At 38.7% G+C, this 19,392-nt stretch overlaps 1 protein-coding gene across 4 annotated transcripts in view; it reads left to right on the top strand.

Moving 5' to 3' along the window:
• Positions 1–836: 836 nt before the first annotated feature.
• The window catches only part of ZNF451 (zinc finger protein 451), an 82,990-nt gene continuing 64,434 nt past the window's right edge, over positions 837–19,392 (top strand). Inside the window, exons 1-4 of one of the 4 annotated variants that reach the window (XM_010387928.2) lie at positions 837–1,150; positions 1,723–1,806; positions 9,891–9,971; positions 11,447–19,303. In XM_010387928.2, coding sequence (XP_010386230.2) covers positions 1,130–1,150; positions 1,723–1,806; positions 9,891–9,971; positions 11,447–12,940 — 1,680 coding nt within the window. In that variant the 5' untranslated portion in view covers positions 837–1,129 and the 3' untranslated portion in view covers positions 12,941–19,303. Of the gene's footprint in view, positions 1,151–1,722; positions 1,807–9,890; positions 9,972–11,446; positions 19,304–19,392 lie in introns of those variants that run through there. The other 3 variants (XM_030928223.1, XM_010387929.2, XM_030928222.1) reach the window with 3 other exon arrangements.

Below are 19,392 nucleotides of genomic sequence, written 5' to 3'. Positions count from 1 at the left end.
TTCCCCCATGTTGCTCAGGCTGATCTCGAACTCTTGGGTTTAAGTAAACCGCCCGCCTCGGCCTCCCAGAATGTGAGGACCCGCCTGGCCTAAAATAATATTCACTTAATTCTTTTCATAAACTTTATTGACAAAGATTGGTGTGTTTTTTTAAAAAGCCTTTTTAAATTTTTGGTAAAGTATTACCTGAGAAAAGATTAAATGCATAGTTGAATATAAAAGATCTATTTTATAGACTTGTTTATGAGTGTGAACACACAATAGGTTAAACGGTCAACCTTACAGCAGTCGATAAAATAGATCTCTCACATTCTCTGAGTATATCTGAGAATTTTCAAAATCACTGGCTAGGGTTTAGTGACAGCTAGGTAGACCTCGGTTCCCTTTCCTATTGGGCCCTGGACTTCCCATCCCTATTTTCTTCCTCAGGTGTATTAATACTGGCAGGGCCTCGGAGACTGACGCTAGGGAAGAGGTGTGTAATGTAAGGACACTTCAGATTCTTTCCTGACCTTAGAATTCAGCTAAACCTCCACATAGCCCCTCTGCTCAAAAATGAGTAAATACATAAATTTAAAAATGAAAAAAAGAGAAATCCGTTCCCACCACCCACCTTAAGGGCTAAAAAAGAAAAATCAATGCGCTGCGCTTCACAACCATACCAAAACCAAACAAATACCAACTCAAACCCTCCCTCGCATCCTCCCACATCTTCCCAGCGCTTCGCTATCTCACAGGACCCAGCTCCCTGGCTTCGCCCAATTGCAGCTGGAGTCTCCTAGGCGCAACGCATGCGCCTAACCTCGGGGTTCTTTTCCTCTACTTTCCACCCCGGCGAGGAGCGTCTCGGGGTCGACCCGACCTACAATTCCCAGCATCCTGTGCGGCGCGGGGAAGGAAGCCCGAGAGTGAGAGAAAGCGGTTCCGAGGGGATAGCGGGCCAGTAAGGGCCGCTCCTCTTTTGAAGCGGTTTTGCGTCTCTTTCCGTCGGTGGCGTCGGCGCTCACGCAGGGGCGGGTCCCGGTAGCGCGAGGCGGTGCAGGGCGGGAAGGGGAGTCGTGGCGGCTGCGGTGGCGGCGGCGGCAGGGTCAGCAGGAGCATTGGTGCTGTCAGCACGGCCGTCGGAGACATGGGAGACCCGGGGTCGGAGGTGAGTAGTCGAGTGAGGGCCCTGGCGTTCTCAGAGGCGAACCGCGAAGGGTTTATGTTTTCTGCGGTCTGAGGCCTGGTTCTCCATCGCAGCCTCTGGGCGATACCTCTTCAGCGTCTTGGGCCGAGCCCAGCTCTGAGGCCTGGTGCGTGTCTGAGCGAGGAACCCGCAGCAACAATGGCCGCTCGTCCCCCCGCACGGGGCCCGGCGTTCGTTGTGGCCCCGGCTGGGCCAGTGGGAGCGACGTTTTAAGGCAGGATTGCCCTTCGGTGTTGAGCTTGCATTGCTTCTTCTGGAGTAGATAAGGGGAATTCCGAGAGTCCTCCTTCTGCAGTAGATAAGGGGGATTCTGAGAGGCTGGTATTGCGTTTTCAGCGTTGGGTCCTTGCAGCTCCGCACATGCTGTGGCAAGAGCCGACTGCTCGAGTTCTGTTCCTGGTCGGGTTTGCGTGAAATTGTGCTCAGTTCGTTTTCCTCAAAAGCTCTTTGTTTTTAATTGTTCCTTTCGGAAACGCTCTCTTCCTACAAGAATGCGGCTGAACAGATAAGCATGTTTTGGCTTGTTTTTATAGATAATAGAATCTGTCCCTCCAGCTGGCCCTGAGGCATCTGAGTCAACAACGGATGAAAATGAAGACGACATTCAGTTTGTCAGTGTAAGTAGCAACTGATGATTGGGTTTTTCCCAGAGTAAAAGACTATGGTAGGCCCTTATGTAATTTTACCTCACCTGGTCATTTAATGTTTATGAGTGTCTGATACATACTAGACACTGTGGAGCATGGCACAGGATTGGGAACTTTACCAAAAGAGCTGTCTGAGCCACCCCCGTAGCCATCATAAAGATCATGGCCTAAAGAACGTGCTGTACACTTAATCTCACCCCCTGCCTTTCATTTAGACTTAAGATAAAACGCTGGTCTCTAAGACGCTGTTTTGAAATGGAGCAAGAGTAACTTCTAAAGGCGACACGGAGGAAGGAGCTGCTAATGATGAGCAAGGTCGTAGAAAACAGGAAGGGTTGCGAGAGCCCAGAATCTTAGCGTTATGGTGCTTCTAACATGAAGGCAAATAGCTTGAAGATTTCGCTAACCTCTGAGATCATCATGTTACAGCATAGTACAGTTGATGCTCATAATGAAGAATCCTGCATCACTGGGAACATACTCTATTTTTCTGAGTTTCTTCCCTTTGGGACAGACAGTCGTTTTCAAGCCTTAGTAAGTATAGACAGTCAGATTCCTGGGCCCCACTGCAGACCTACCGAATCAGAATTTCAAGGCGGGGCCTGGGAATTGTCATTTTCAGACAAGTGCAGGGACATGTGGATTTCTGAGCACACTTTGTACAGCATTGGTTTCCAAAGCAGAAGGGAGTGTTTTATGATGTATTTTGGGGTGATTTTCATCCATAGTTATTGGAGTTTTAGAAAGGCTTTGCGTAAAGTATCTCAGCTAGCTAGGCAGAAAAGAGTTGTGTCCCAAACTCTTCTTTTGGAATGCCATAGTTAGTTGCAGTTTGGTATTCAAGCTGTAGAATATTTTGTTAAGTGTCTGATGTGCGTTTGTGGTGGATGCTGGGAAACCCTGTAAAACTGGTTATTAAACAGTTTGTTCCCCAGCATTAGGGCTGTTTTGGTAATTCATTTTTGTATGGTATTTTAATAGATTTGTTTAGGAGTCCTTCACAAGATTGTTTTATTGAATTTCTTTCCCTTTACCAGTGTATATTGTGCTCTCTCCTTTTCATTTTGAATTTCTACGGATTTGGAGTAGAGGATGGGGTTGAATTGTATTCTGCCCTTTCCTTCACCATGGGCTGAAATATGTTTAGTAACAGGATTCCATGGCTCTTGAGGACAGATATTTCAGGTTCTTCCTGAATCTTGGTATATTTGTGAACCGAGTGTTTTTCTCATGGTGTTTAGTAGAATAATACTAGGAATGACATACTTCTTTATGAACTGTGGCCCTTGGAGAAACACAAGTAGAATCTCTTAATATTTGAAAAATGTTTTGTGTAATGAATTACAGTGTAGCTTGTGACTAGTTAATATAGGCTTGAGTTCAGCTTTGGTTTAAAGGTGTCTTTTAATTTAAATTTTCTGTTAGATGTAGAGGATCACTTCCATCTTTGCATCAAGAATAAAGAATGTACAATCATTGAATATCCAACGTGATACAACTTCTTACTCTTATTCCCAAATAAACGTTCAGAGGTTTCACAGCTCCACATGGAGAAGTGAATTATATGTTTTAAGTGCAATTACGATACTAAGAAGAAGCCTATTAAAATGTTTCACTTTACATTTAAGTGGCACCACTTAAATGACAATAATAGCTTAATTATATTTCAAAATATGTTCGGAGACAGAATATTTACTTTTCTTTGGAATCCAATCCTATATGTGACTCCTCCAGCCAGTAATGCTTATTCAGTAAAGATGAAAAAGTTTGAGTTCTTCAGATAAAAAGTGAGTATTGTGATGTCACTTCATTTTTAAGGTTTGGATTTCATAGCTCTTGCTAATCTGATTTTTCCACTTTTAGTCCACTTGGTGGCACAGCAGTTACTCTGTGATTTGTAGAATACAGAATCTGAAACTAAACCCAGCTGAAGGAAAGGAGTGATATAGATACGGAGGGGAGGTGCAAAAATGAGCCATCGCATTTAAATTTTATTGAAATAAATATAAAAGTGCACAATTCATAAGTATACTTGTTGGATGAATTTTTGCAAAGCCAATACATGTGTGTAAACAGCGCCTAAACCAAGAAACAGAATGCTGCCATAACAAAAACTTCTCATTTAGGTCTGTTGTTCTTATTACTGCTTAGTAATATGATCCTTTATTCAAGTACTATTTTTATATCTTTCTTTGAAATTGCAGATTTTTTATGTGATTTACTTCTAAAAAACTAATAGCTGATGATGTGATAGTTCACAGTGCTATTCTAGATATAAAGGTATACAAACTGCTGAGGGAACCTATTGTAATCTTGCTAACAAAACAATAACAAGAGATTCAGGTTTCAGCCAAGATTATTGATATAGCGTACAATCATTGGAACTTTCAAAATAGTCAGTGAAATCAGGATATAATTTCCTAAATAGCTTCACCTACCACATGGGTCAAGTATTAATACTTTAGCTACAGTAGACAGGAGTCAGGCAGAAAATAGGATTATTTGGCTGGTTGTCTTGGGGCTGTGATGTAAATAAAAATAGTGTTGAAGCTCATAATATGCAAAGCCGTGAGTTAAGTTCCTTAGAGCTACAAAGATTAATTTGAAATACATCCTACCCTTAAAGATCAGTATTTTAGTATGAATGACGAGATAGGAGGTGAGAAGTATGTAAATAGTCCTTAGAGGTAGTAGAAAGTTCTTTTACAGAAAGTACATAGGGCTGTTAAAAAAGGACATTAGACTTGCAGTTTATCATCGCAGTAGTTAGTGGTAGTAATAAGTAGTAGTTAGTATTTACATGTGTTTAAAAGGGCATTTTGAGTAGAAGAAACAAGGAAAAGCATCAGAATGGGAAAGCAGAGAGGATTATGTGTAGTTCTGGAAGATTTTTTGTTTTTTTAAAGTGGGAGGAGGCGGCATGGGCCAGGTAGTATAGATCTTGAATGTTGGATTAAATTTGAACTATAAAATAGGCACAATTGGAAACTGTTTGAAATGTTGCCTGTCAGGACTGCACGAGTAACCTGTGTCCCTAGCTTCTCTATATGGGGGAAAAAAATGATGAATTATTTAGGGTTTTAGATTTATGCTCGTATCCATATTCTTTGTTTTAGAGAAAACTTTGGTTGTAGTCAACTACCTTTTTAGTAGACCATATTTTGGTATATTGACATCTCTTTCCAATTAGTAGGAAATTGGTGCTTTGGCCTAGAGAATCAGTTTTCTGATAATAGGAATGAAAGCTTTTTATTTCATGAAACATATTTTAAAACTTAGAATATTAGTTTAACTGTTTCCCTAAACTGTTTGGCCATGCTTCTACATGTGCTTCTGCCCCTAAATTGTGTGGTATTGGGAATAGAATTCTTTAATTTTTAAATTTTATTTTTATTTAATTTTTTATTTCTATTTCAGAGTCAGGGTCTCTTGCCCAGGCTGGAGTGCAGTGGTATGATCCTAGCTTACTGCAGTCTCAAACTCGTGGGTTCAAGCAACCCTCTCGCCCCAGCCTCCCGAGTAGCTAAGACTACAGGTGCACTCCACCATGCCCACCTTAGAATCCTTTATTTTTTGTTAGTGGTGCAATAGGGCATGAGAATGATGGTTTACTAGTTGATGGATAGAACAAATGCTAATAAAAATACCTTGTAATTACAGGACCATATGCAGTTATAGTTGAAGATATAAGTAGTAATTATAAATATTATAGCAAATTTTTTTTCTTGATGTTTTTATTATAAATATAACTTCTTTTGAGAAATTGGTAGTTTATTTTTGGTCAGTATTACAAAGTATTCAGAGATGGGGTAATAGAGGTGGTCCATTTTCTCTTACTGAAGGAAGAAAACGTGTTATTTCAGAAGCTTAGGTTAATAAACATTGTTTTAAAAATAGTATTTATGTTTTGAACCACCTGACAGTTATAGTGACTATACAGCCAGTTGTGTTTAGAGAACCAAGTGTACCTCACTCAGTTTTCCCATCTGTTAAATGGGATAGTAGTGATAATTCAATATCTCACCTTGTAAAGTAATTTGGGGATCAAGTGAAAAGTACATGAGAAGCTTTGCACAAGGCATGGTACAGGGCTCAATAAATGTTACTGACTCTTAGTAAATAAATGGAGAACTAAATGTTTTACTTCTGTAAGCCCATTATCATGGAAGTTTTTCCATATCCACTGTGAAAATTAGCTAGTGTACACTATTTGTGTATAAGTAATCTTTTCCTTTGGGGTACATGTCTGTCCTTATTTTTCCACTCAGTCTCTTTGCCATTTTAGTGATGTTCAACATGATTCCCCTTCTCATTCTACTCTATCACTTAAAGCTCAGTAATTATTTGTTGAATGTATATTCTAAATGACTTCTGCTTTTTCTCAATTTTGGATTTTCTGTGATACTTTTTCTTTTCTTTCTTTTTTTCTTTTTTAAGAGATAGGGTCTCACTCTTGCTCAGGCTGGAGTACAGTGGGATAATCATAGCTCACTGCAGCCTTGAACTCCTAGGCTCAAGCAATTCTGCCACCTCAGCCTCCCAAATACGTGGGACTACAGGCACGCACTACTGTGCCCAGCTAATTTATTTTATTTTTGTAGAGATGAGGTCTCACTATTTTGTCCAGGATGTTGTCAAACTCCTGGACTCACGTGATCCTCCCTCATTGGCCTCCCAAAGTGCTGGGATTATAGGCGTGAACTACCACACCTGTCTGGATTTTCTATCCATATTTTCCTTTTTTTCTTTTCTCTTCGTGTGAATCATATAAAATTGTTGTTCTTCAGTAGTTGAAAAATGTTTGCATATTGGTTTAATGGTTCACTGCAAGAATAAATTTCTGATAACCTTATCTGTCCTTACTCCTTCCGTTTAAACATTACTACAGATTTTTTTTTTCTGAGACAAGAGTCCCCCTCTGTCACCCAGGCTGGAGTGCACTGGCGTGATCTCAGCTCCCTGCAACTTCTGCATCCTGGACTAAAGAGATTCTTGTTCTTCGGCCTCCTGAGTAGCTGGAATTACAGATGTGCACCACCACGCCCAGCTAATTTTTGTATTTTTAATAGAGATAGGGTTTTGCCATGTTGGCCCAGTTGGTCTCGAACTCATGGCCTCATGTGATCCACCTTCCTTGGCCTCCCAAAGTGCCGAGATGACAAGCATGAGCCATCCTGCCTGCAGCTACTTTTAAATTCTGTTTTTGATCATTTTCTTTTTTCTTTTCTTTCTTTTTTTTTTTTTTTTTTTTGAGATGGAGTTTCGCTCTTTTCACGCAGGCTGGAGTGCAGAGGCACGGTCTTGGCTCACTGCAACCTCTGCCTCCTGGGTTCAAGTGATTCTCCTGCCTCAGTCTCCTGAGTAGCTGGAATTAGAGGCGCCCACCACCATGCTTGGCTAATTTTTTGTATTTTTAGTGAAGACAGGGTTTCACCATGTTGGCCAGGCTGATCTCGAATTCCTGACCTCAGGTGATTTGCCCGTCTTGGTCTCCCAACGTGCTGGGATTACAGGCATAAGCCACTGCCCCCATGTTTTTCTTATTTTTTTCCAGCCCATTTTACTTTTTACCTTGCATCCTGTCATCTTTCATCTTCCTCTTTACTTTCTGTGCATGGGAACTCTGCCTCTGTGTATTTCTGATTGCCGGTTGGGGGACTTTTGTGGTTTGCTATTTCTGTGGGCCTATAATGAAGGTTCCTAATGCATATTTCTTAAAGAGAGCAGAGTAAGATCATTATATCAATGGGAAAAGCTATCATATTTTAATTTTTCTTCTTGGATCGAACATACGATTTTCAGTCTTCTTTTTTCTTTTTTTGTGACAGAGTCTTGCTCTGTTGCCCAGGCTGGAGTGCAGTAGTACCATCTCAGCTCACTGCAGCCTCTGCCTTCAGGGTTCAAGTGATTCATCTGCCTCAGTCTCCTGGGTAGCTGGGACTACAGGTGCCTGCCACACGCCCTATTCCTAGTTTTAGTAAAGTCAGGGTTTCACCATGTTGACCAGGCTGGTCTTGAACTCCTGACCTCAAGTCATCCACTTGCCTCTGGCTCCCAAAGTGTCGGAATTACAGGTGTAAGCCACCGTGCATGGCCTATATTCTTCATATCAGGTGTAGATTTTAAAGTAGGTGATTCAGCTCTGTTGACTATATATTGGAGAGTATTGGTTCCTCTCTCTCTTTATTTTTTACTTCCGCCTTATAGTTTGAGCAAAAATCTCAGTTCCTTTGTTACAGATCCCTGCCCAGTTTTGCCCTCTTGTTTTATATGATATCTGAATTAGTACCCAAAAGATGGCAGTTTCTTGGTTGAGCGGAAGTCATAGTCTAGGGGAGAAAGAAGCTGTCTTTGAGACTGGATGCCTATTCTAGGGAAGAAGATCATTACCTAGATCTCAGCTTCTGTCTCCAACAGTCAAGTTTCTACATGCTACAAAATCCTTTCCTCAGCTATTATTTCTTCTGTGTTCCTTTCTCTTGTTTCCAACATACTGGATTTCTCAAAAGAATATGGCCTTTTCTCCTGCATTCTCGAGTGTTTTAGAGCCTGGCTTCTGTGCTTGCTACTTTCTTGAAAGTTGCTTTCTCAAAGACCTTTAAAAATGTCTGGTTGCCACATTCAGTGGCATTTTATTGTTGCTGTGTTTCTGGCCACATTTAACACTGATAGCTTTTTATTGAGGTGATACGATAGTTCAGTTTAGTTCTAGAGTTTAATAGTCTTCTAGGGGAGCAACTCTCAAATCTTTATTTCCAGGTATGTTCATACTTCCCAGATTAGAGGCCTGCATTTTCAGCTGTCTGCTAGATACACCCTGTGTACTACTGTTACTTCAGCCCATAGGAATGTCAGCTTTCTGTTTCTGCTTTCCAAAGTTATACTAATGGCATTACACCTGAGCTTAAAACCTTAGAGATCACTGACTCCTTTTTTTGTTTTTTTTTAAATAATCTTTTAAATGTATTTTTATTTTATATATTTATTATTATTATTATTATTATTGTTATTATTGAGACAGTCTTGCTCTGTTGCCCAGGCTGGAGTGCAGTGACATGATCTTGGCTTACTGCAACTTCCTCTTCCCAGGTTCAAGCGATTTCTCCAGCCTCAGCCTCCTGAGTATCTGGGACTATAGGCATGCACCACCATGCCCGGCTAATTTGTATATTTTTAGTAGAGATGGGGTTTTACCGTATTGGTCAGGCTGGTCTCAAACTCCAGCTTGGCCAACATGGTAAAACCCCATCTGTACTAAAAATACACAAATTAGCTGGGCGTGGTTCTAACCTCAGGTGATCCGCCACCTTGGCCGCCCAAAGTGCTGGAATTACAGTCTCTTTTAGTTTTCCATTTTACTTGTATTCTCTTGTATGTCCACTACCATACTCTTCTTGCCATCACCACCATTAGTTCTGCATTATCGTGTGCCTGTACTAATTATCTTGCTTTGCCTGCTCTCCACACTCCTCTAAGTGATTGATCTTCTTGAAGCACAGTTCTCTTGTTATTGTCTTATTATTATTTTTTAATTTTCTTTTGCCTATTGAATAAAATCTAGGCTTTTAAGCCTGACATTCAAGGCCTGGTTGATGAAGAAATTAGATTGGATGGAAAGAAAGAATGCAGAATAATTCAGGTTTGACGCTTGACTCTGCAGTGGTGGGTGATGAAGCTGAGCTATAAGTCAAATTCATTTTCGAACTTGGATGTATTAACAGACTTTTGATACCAATTCTAGGTGTAAAGCACTGGATTATAATATTTGTGTCTTTGTAGCACTGTTCTTGTATTAATTTTCCTTTCCCAAGTAATTGACATGGCCTTAATATTCTACAGGGGTGTAGGTACTTTTTAGGTCTTGTCATCATTTTATATTTACGTATTTTGAATATTTTCCTCTGCTGCTTTTGTTCTGGTTATTTTCTGCTATCCACAAAGCTCCCTCTTCAGAGTAATTCTTGCCAGTCCCAACCAAAAAAACTAGTAGGTTTAAATGCTAATTTGGTTTGAATAACTGTTAATGGCTTGTACATTTGCTTGATCGTTTATAGGAAGGACCATTACGACCTGTTCTTGAATACATTGATCTGGTCAGCAGTGATGATGAAGAGCCTAGCACCTCTCATACTGATGTAAGTACATTACATTTGATTTGTGTTTCTTCACTTGTATCTTTTAAGAGGTATTCTCTAAAGAGAGTTATCAAATCAGTGATGACTGTTTAGAAATAGCCAGTTCTATTAGAATGGGCTAAAATAGGTAGTCCAAGGAGTTCTTTGCCCAGATCTCCTACTTCCGGTTTTTTTCCTCTACTTTGAGTGACGATATGAAAAAATGGTAATAAGACTCTGGGAAATTCTAAGCCTTAGAGGTGGTATCTGATAAAAGGGAAATGGAATAAAAACTGCAAGCTTATTGATTCCTCTTTCCCTTCTCTTTTCTTATACTCTCCTCAGGTGCCCTATACAACAGGATTCTTTTGTTCCAGAACCACATGACCACAGAAAATTTGTTTTCTCTTAGATAAAAGGATATGTAGAGATCCTTTTAGGAATGAAAAGTGAGGGAAGGGTTTATAGGAGATACATTACTTCAGTCATCATCCCTTTCACCTTTTCTGTGCCCCACATATTTAGAGTTACTTATCTTACCTGTGATGTACTGGTTGTAGGTTTGACCCTTGGACCAATACTTTCCTTGCTCTGAGAAGTGAACTAGTTGAGCCCTTTGTAACAGTCTTGCCTTTCATTTGTCCTTGCTTTAGCCCAAACTTCTGTTAATGAGCTGTTTTCTTCTTGGATTAGAAAACTCTTACTGTTAGTGGCCACAGACTTCTTGCTCTGTGATATAGGGGATTGAGACTTGGACTTGGAATCAGAATACCTGGGTTTGAGTCCCAGCTTTACTCTTTACAAATTCTGTGACTTTGGATAAATTAAGTAACCTTTTAACCTCCGGTTTTCAATCAAATAAGAATAATACCTACCTCACAGGGTTGTTGTGAGGATGAAATGAGGTAACAAATTATAACTCCTTATACTACAAACCATAAAGTAGGACTATACAACTAGAAAGTTTTGTTATTCGTGGAGAGTGAAGGACAGAATTTTCAGAGGTGCTTAAAATGACTCTAATGGGGGAGTTTTAGATTTTTTTTTCTTCTTAGTGAAACTTTCCTTAAGTTCTCTTTGCCATCATTAGCTTCTTGCGTATCTAGAATAGAACTTAACATATCTTGAATGGAATATTTTTTTCTTTTATTCTTATGAGTGGTCTCAACACTTATTCTTACGCTAACACGGGACCAAACAGCAGGCCAGGATAGCACCACATGATCTGAGCTTGTTTTTACTCTCTACTTTTTCATAAACAGAGTCTCAGATTAATGCCAATAGTTGATATTGGGTCTTTGGGGTAGCGAAGTTTGTGGATTTGACTTCTCTGATTCCTTTTGCTGACCTTGAGTGGATTGTATCTTTCACTGTTAATTATAATAATTTAAAAATTGAGTTCTACTTACTGGACGTGAATCTCTGCACTTGAAAGTTAACATATTAAAAGCATTTTTTTTTCTTCCTTGGTTTTCTTGTTCATGTGGATAACCCAGAGAATGCCTGAATCTAAGGTGCCATCCTCTGAGAATCATCGCCCAGAAATGTGCTCTAGCTGCAGTGTTCCTCTTCCCATTGGAGATAGCAGCTCCTTCTCTGGGAGTTGTTCCAGCAGTCCAGAAAGGATAGTTTCTCAAACTTCCTCTGTTGAGAACCCATTGGAGAACCAGAAAAATGATCAAAATAATTCAGATACTAAGATCTGTGAGACAGAGACCCTTAAATCATCACAGAATTTTCAGACTCTGCCTTCATCTCCACTTCTGGTCCCCCAAGAATCTTTGGCCTCTTCTGAGGTCAAAGAGAATTTACGTATAGATTCTTCTTCAGCTTCACAGCATGGACGGGATGCCATCCTCTATCTCCAGACACAAGTAGCTGAAATGTCCCGAGTGATACGTGATCTGCAGTCCAGGAGCTGTTTTAGATTTCATCATTCTAGGCCAAGTGAGAACTCCTCAGTTCCTTGGGACATCTCCACCTCTAAGGAGGAAAATTTATCCACAGTTGAAGAAGAAACTGATTACAAATCACCATCAGCTGATGACAAAGGGCAGCCATCTGACCCCAGCCAATCTAGTTTCACAGGTCTTTTGAAGAGAATGGAACAAAGAGGTGTTATAAAAAGGGTTACATTACAATCTGAAGCAGAGTCATGTGAAGGGAAACCTGATTGTGTGACTTCTAAAAAACGTTTGGTTCCTCCATTGCATCCTCTTCTGAGAATTGCCACCACTGAGGTTTTTAAAGACCCTGCTGATTGCCATCCTTCTTCCTTCATGGGACACAGGGTATATCCTGTGGCCAAGGACACCTCTCCTTTCCAACCAAACCCACCAGCTGAAGGCCCCATTGTAGAAGCATTAGAACACAGCAAAAGAGGAAATACAACATCCCCTCTAGATTCTACCTCAAAAGAAATGGAGGTCATGGGTTGTAGGTTTTACCATGCTGCCTCCATTGCAGCCCGAGCTGCTAGCTACATGGCCTATATGACTCAATATCAGCGTAAACTCTGGGAAGACATGGAAGATCTGGTTCATGACCCAGAGTTTGATCGTGGAAAAGCAAGATGTATAATATCTGATGGTATGGATGCAGGCCTTTGGCAACTTTGTACTACTAGGGACATAATGGATTCTGTAGTCAGAGTTATGGCCATGGCCATAGACTATAGAAGACAGGCCTGGCTTCGACTTACATCTCTTACTAAGAAAACCCAGGAGAAGATCTCCCACTTGCCCTTTGATGGTACTTCCCTTTTTGGACAAGATGTGAAAGCTATTGTTGCAGAAGAGAACAGTGTAAAAGAAAATGACTATAAAGATCACAAATACTATAATCAGCATCGATACTTTTATAGTCATGATCAGAAAGCACATTATCACAATAGAGGATACTCCAAAGGGGATTGGTACAAACCTCGAAACCACCCCTATAGATATAGAAAGAAGGGAGACTCTCCAGAACGCCATGGGTACAAGAATTAGTAACCTGTTTTATGTTCAGCAGAATAGTCATTCAAGATCCTAACTATTTTACTTGTTCCTCCTCGTACAAATAGGATCTACAGGTAGATCATCTCAAAAACTGAATGCATGTCTGGAATGATCACAGCTGACATTTGAATTGTAGACTTTTGAAATGAAGTATAAAATAAACTCATGACTTACTGACCAAGTGAGCAGGGGAGACTTTCTTGAAAGGGTTGGACAAATGTTTATCCTTTATTTCTGGTCCAAAAATAAGTTTGGAGGAGGGCCACTCAGGAATCTGAATCCTCTTGTGATTAAAGAAAAATATAAAGATTTGTTCCTCAGGAAAATCTTATCTGTAAACTGAGGACTAGCAGATATGTTGAATCTAGAAATAACCTAATACTAGATCTCTGTTTACTAAGACCAGAGGTAAATCCTTCATTTTTAGGTTATCAGTGCTTCCTTGTTCAGGCTTCAGTTTGACAGATCTTCACAAAATGACACATCTGTTAAAATGTCTTTATGTCAAGATGGTCAACTCACCAAGAGTTCATACTACTATCAAGCTCTGTGAGACTTCAGAATCAGCCATGAAGCTTTGTGTCAACTGGAATTCAAGTCAAATTTTGCCAAATCCAGTTTGCTTCCCCTTGGAATGGCTAGATGTCACAGGTCTTCTATGGACACCAACTGGAAAAAGACTTCTACCTGTAACATCTCTGTAGAAATTGCACAGTAACTATCTTCATCAAGACTTTGATGGCCACCATACCATTACTACTCATAAAGCTACATGTGAGAGAGTTCTTTGTTGTCATCAATCCTAATAGTCTTTGACCTATCAAGCTCTCATATCAAGTTGTAAGACTGAGTCATGGTAGTCTCTCACTGTAAGCTGGGCCTTTCACCAAGATGGCCTTCTTAAACAACCTACCTTCTAAACATTTAATTCTTTTGAGCTTGATAGTGCATCACACTCTAAATACAAAAAAGATACGCACATCAGTGCCCTGGAAATAAAGGATGTTACACGATCCAGGCATGAAAATCTGAACTCCTAAGAACAAGAATTCCAAACATGCCTGACAATCTTGTCCCCTTATTGTAATAAAGAGGGATACCATCAGTCTAGATTTTATTGAGAATCCTTAAGATTTAAAGCATAGCTGTGGATTTAGTGAAGAGAACATGATATCCATTAAGAATTTGAAAGGCTGAAATCAAGACTTCAGTGATACATTCTTGGTTACTTGGTTACTTAATTTAGTCAGATTCTTAGTGTAAGAGACAGATTATCTTTTTGCTCCCAGTTGGTCCCAGTAATCGTTTTTCACCATACGGGAACTGGCAGCAGATACCTCAGTTATATGTCCCATAGTATCTTCTCTTTAGACTCAAAGTAGTGGATGTATGGTATATCAGCCCTTAGATCCTTATCTTCACAGCATGACATCAGGAATGGAAAATATGTCAAGTTTGAGGGGTCTGAATACATCACCTAGTATTATTTGCTTGGCAGCCAAAAACAGTTGTTTTTCTTTTAATTGACAGACTTAATTCTGTAACTTCTGTGTTTTTTCATCCGCTTGGTCGAGGCATTTTGGATATACTACTAATTGAATATGGCACTGTTTTATGGTGTATATGGCTTCTTGCCATAGTTGTTGCACAGTGGTAATTGACATTTTCTCTGGTGCCACGATTTTTAATAGTTTATAGGAAGCTCATTCCTCCTCCCCCATCATAACTATATTCAGCACCCATTTTAAAATCTACTTTTCTTCCTTTCCTTATTTGTGCTACAGAGGTTGTTGGTGTAAATTTTCCTACTTGGAAGAAATTATTTTGTCAGTTAATTTCCGGGTACTGTATTGGTCATGTTTGTCCTATTTGTAGATTAAACTTGAACTAGTCTTAATAAAGGGGATATTGTTTTGCAGATTTAGCCCAGTCATATAAAGAGTTAATATTTACCTTATTTTTCTGTATTTTACACAAAATTTTATTTCCACTTCTGTGGAAAAGGTCCATGCCAGTGTTCTTTACAAACTGTCTTTCAAACTAAACCCTAGAATATTGATTACCTGAACAGAAACAAAGGCCTAAGAAATCATACATTTTTGTGGCTTATGTGTATTGCACCAATCAAGCAATCCCATGTGCTCTTGATACTGGCACTGTAGTTTTATCTTAGAGAACTTGCCACTGGAGAACTCAGTGTTGAGAGACCTTGGAAATGTTTTATGTGACTGCACATAAGTGTTCCTAACTAGCTAAGGCTACTTCAGACTCTTTTTACTTTCCATTTCTCCCCTTTTCCTTCCCTGAATTAGATGCTATGTCTTAAACTTGGTGGTTTTCGAAATACCCTTATTTCAAACCTTAAACTAAACCGAAATAAGTTATGCCTGAAAATGTGTTTGTCTGAAACTATTTTGGCACTTCCCTTTAATATACTTCCCCTCCCCTTTGCCTTTTAAATTGTGGTTTAAAAAAAAGAAAAGAGGCACATAAAGCTTAGCACCTTAACCATTTTTTAAGCGTATGGTAGTGTTGACTATATTTGCATTGTTGCGCAGCTCCTCCATTCTTAAATATTTGTAAGATGATGTTGCTGTTCTCTTTTCCTCTTGTGATATTTATGTTGCCCAGTAATAAGTAGAAGTATCCTTTCTTAGTTACTCTAACTGATATGCCCAAGTGTCTCCAGATACTCTGTTTTCCTCGAAGTGTAAAGGTATTAGGAAATCATCAAATTGGTGACCAAGTAGTTCTGAAAGGATTTGACTGTTTAATAGGGATGGGGACAGAATGCAGATCAGGAAGAGTTTTTCGTTGTAGATTAGTTTCTTGAGTGCAAAAGAAATATCCTTTAATGTGTTTATTTTTTATTATTTTAAAATCGCTGGCATACTTGAATGATGATAATGTTATAAAACTTAAAGTGAGGATTTGGTCTAGGGAGATTACCCCGGTAGAATCAGAAACTCTTAGATAATAAATATTCGTATTATGCCTGCCATGTTCAGAGCCTGCAACAAAATTCTCTAGTAGGCCAACCTCTAATGTTTAAATACCTCTAGGTTTTCTAGGAGGCCTTGGAATAGTTGCAAGTTTAATGATCTGTTATTCTCAAAAAGGATGTATCTAATGATCTTTTTTCTTCAAAATGTTACTTCTTGATTAGATATACAATGTATACAGAGACAATATGGTTTCTTGTAGTTACTGTATATAGAGAAGTACTGTTTCCATTTTTATATGAAGTGCCTTTTTAAATTCTACACTTTTCTTTAAAACTTAAACTTTGATGTCTTGCATATATTGCTGGTGGTATTTATGTGAATTTTGTACAGTGATTTAATCTTGTAGTTTATTACTCTATCATTTGTACAATTGCACTATCTAAATGTACTCCCTTCTGAATGTTAATTTGTTTATAGCACTGTTGATTCATTTCAGAAGGTTGTAGAGTATACCTCCCTCCCGCTTATTTAACTAACTAGGCAGTAGTTCTTTTTTGTTATTAGTGAGTGGCCAATTTTGGGGGGCCTTAAGACAGCTTTGTTTTCTATAGATATGCTCTAGGTTTTCTGATTGTCTCATATCTAACCTTGTTCTTAGCCATGGTAACACAACTTAATATTTGATAAGTGGTTGTGTTTACTTGGTTAGAATAAGCAAGGACATTTTTAAAAAGCCAGTAAATTTGCTGACACTTTTATCTTTTTTTTTTAAAAGACTGAATGACAGCTTCCTTATCAGTATAATTACATTTAAACTTTTTTTTTTTTTAAACTGTGTGGCAGCTTCTTTATCAGTATAATTTCATTTATTTACTTAGCCCTCAAAATGACATTTTGAAGGGAGCATAAACTCTTTCAGGCTACTTGGACACTATTTAGTATGCTTTATTAGTACTACACTAATAATTTACTGAGTGATACCTAAGTGACCTGATTGATAATGTCCTTAAGGACCTGATACATCCAGGATAACCTCTCAGGTACTGTAAACAAGGAGGTTGAAAAAGACACATTCCAGAATCCCTTTGTCTGGTAAAATTGGATACTGATGTGGATGGACATGACATTCATTATTCTTGAACATATAACTAGTTGACTGGGATTCTGATGAAGGTTTGAAATTATGGATTAGATATTTGTAGAAGTAGTTTAAAGATTGCAATAAGTGAAATCTTTTTTTTTTTTTTTTTTTTGAAATGGAGTTTCGCTCTTGTTGCCCAGGCTGGAGTGCGATGGCGTGATCTCGGCTCACTACAACCCCCACCTCCCGGGTTGAAGCAATTCTCCTGTCTCAGCCTCCCGAATAGCTGGGATTACAGGCATGCGTCACTATGCCCAGCTAATTTTGTATTTTTAGTAGAGATGGGGTTTCTCCATGTTGGTAAGGCTGGTCTCAAACTCCTGACCTCAAGTGATCTGCTTGCCTTGGCCTCCCACAGTGCTGGGATTACAGGTGTGAGCCACCACGCCTGGCTGTGAAATCTTTTTTTTTTTTTTTTTTTTTTTATGTGAGGCGTATTTTGCCACAGTCTCGCACTGTTTAGTTTCTCTTGTCTTTTGGAATTTATCATTTTGTATTTAATGTTAGTGGCTAGTCCAATAATTGATTGTCTCATCTGTATGCATCTTATGCATGTGATTCAATTGACTAGATCAATTCTATATGGTTTATCATAGTAGATACACAAACCAGTCTTTATTTTTTACCTAAGAAAATATATAGGTGGAAGTTATCAGTAAACTGGTGATTATTGTATTGAATGCAAATATTTTTATTATTTTTCCAGATATATTGAGTTTTATAAACCATTAAAATATTATTTTATGAAATTTCCCTTCCTGGATGAGTAGAATATTGTTTTATTAAATCTTCTCTTATTAGTGGAATATTTTTGTACTTCTTTGTCTTTTCATTTACTTGTTTTTTGTTGTAATGAAAACTTTAGTAGTGTTTGGTACCATTGAGATAACTTATTACTGGAAATTTTGTTTGTTTCCTGTGGGATATATCTGAAAGTGGTCACAGTCCAACCATGTCCTTTTGATGTTGTTAGCATATCAGTTATTCTTTGTATTGATCTTTTCTTCTCCTGTATTCAACACCTGTTTCTGAAAGGATGTCTGATCTTCCCATAATCTCTTTGATGTAGATGATATTTATTCTATCAGTGTATACTAGACAAGATTTTGATGTGGCTTTGTGTTTGTATATTTAAATACCATATTTTTAAAGCATTAGTAGAAGAGATATTCTAGTTTCTTCTAATGTCCCTTTTAAAAAAAAATAGCCAGTCCAGTATCTCAAACTACTTTGATTTTTGAACTTAAATCAACTTTTAGTGCTACCTTGTTTAATGGTAGTATTATTTTCTCATTTCTACATGTTCACACACATTTATTATATATAGTTTATGGTTAGAGGTATCTTATAAAAATTTTGAAGCCCATCCCCATGAATTTATTATAATGCAGCCCTGATATAACTTAAAGTTAACCCGTTAGAGGCTTTACTGGTTGAGGTAACCTATTTCAAATGGTGTGTTGGGTTTTGTGATACCTTGTCAAGAATTCAATAAGAATTTTCAGGTTGTCTGTATTTTCTTTTGGGACTTTGGAGATCTCTCAAGTTGTATTATTTTGGAGATCTCTCAAGTCGTATTGCTTTCTGTATTCCTGAGTATATTCCTTTGGTAACATGAAGGTAAATAGTTTATATTTGATGATTTTTTTTTTTTTTTGAGTTTCACTGTCACCCAGGCTGGAGTGCAGTGGCGAGATCATGGCTCCCTGCAAGCTCTGCCTTCTGGGTTCACGCCATTCTCCTGCCTCAGCCTGCTGAGTAGGTGGGACTACAGGCACCCGCCACCACGCCTGGCTAATTTTTTGTATTTTTAGTAGAGACGGGGTTTCACCATATTAGCTAGGATGGTCTCAATCTCCTGACCTCGTGATCCGCCCACCTTGTCTTCCCAAAGCGGCCTATATTTGGTGATATTTTTAAAAGTTCTACTTTGACCTTAAGTGTTTCAAGAATTGTGTTCAGTTAGTAGTACTTTTGTAAGACTAACCCTGCTCATATGCTATCTTTGCTCCATGAGCTATCATAGTACTGTTTCCTTTCATTACCCATAAGAGTGGCTGTATCACAGCATTCACTTTTAAGGGCTGCAGTGAGACCTCTTGTTAACTCCTACTTTTATCTGTGATGGCTATGTTTCACACTACCTTTATTTATAAATGTAGTAATGTGTTAAATAACTATCATGTTGTGGTCCCTTAATACCTCTTTTGATTGGTGAGGTAACAGTGATGTGGATGATGAAATAAAAATGTTTCCCCAAGTCACTAAGCACAGTTTTCAACTCATTTTTTTTTTTTACATATTTAATTTACATATAACTACTGTTAGGTATGCAGCCAGTTCCTTTTTGCCTTCAT

Source organism: Rhinopithecus roxellana, chromosome 4 (assembly GCF_007565055.1).
Source record: "Rhinopithecus roxellana isolate Shanxi Qingling chromosome 4, ASM756505v1, whole genome shotgun sequence".
In the NCBI taxonomy this organism is placed as follows: domain Eukaryota; kingdom Metazoa; phylum Chordata; class Mammalia; order Primates; family Cercopithecidae; genus Rhinopithecus; species Rhinopithecus roxellana.
This window is presented reverse-complemented; position numbering and strand designations above follow the sequence as displayed.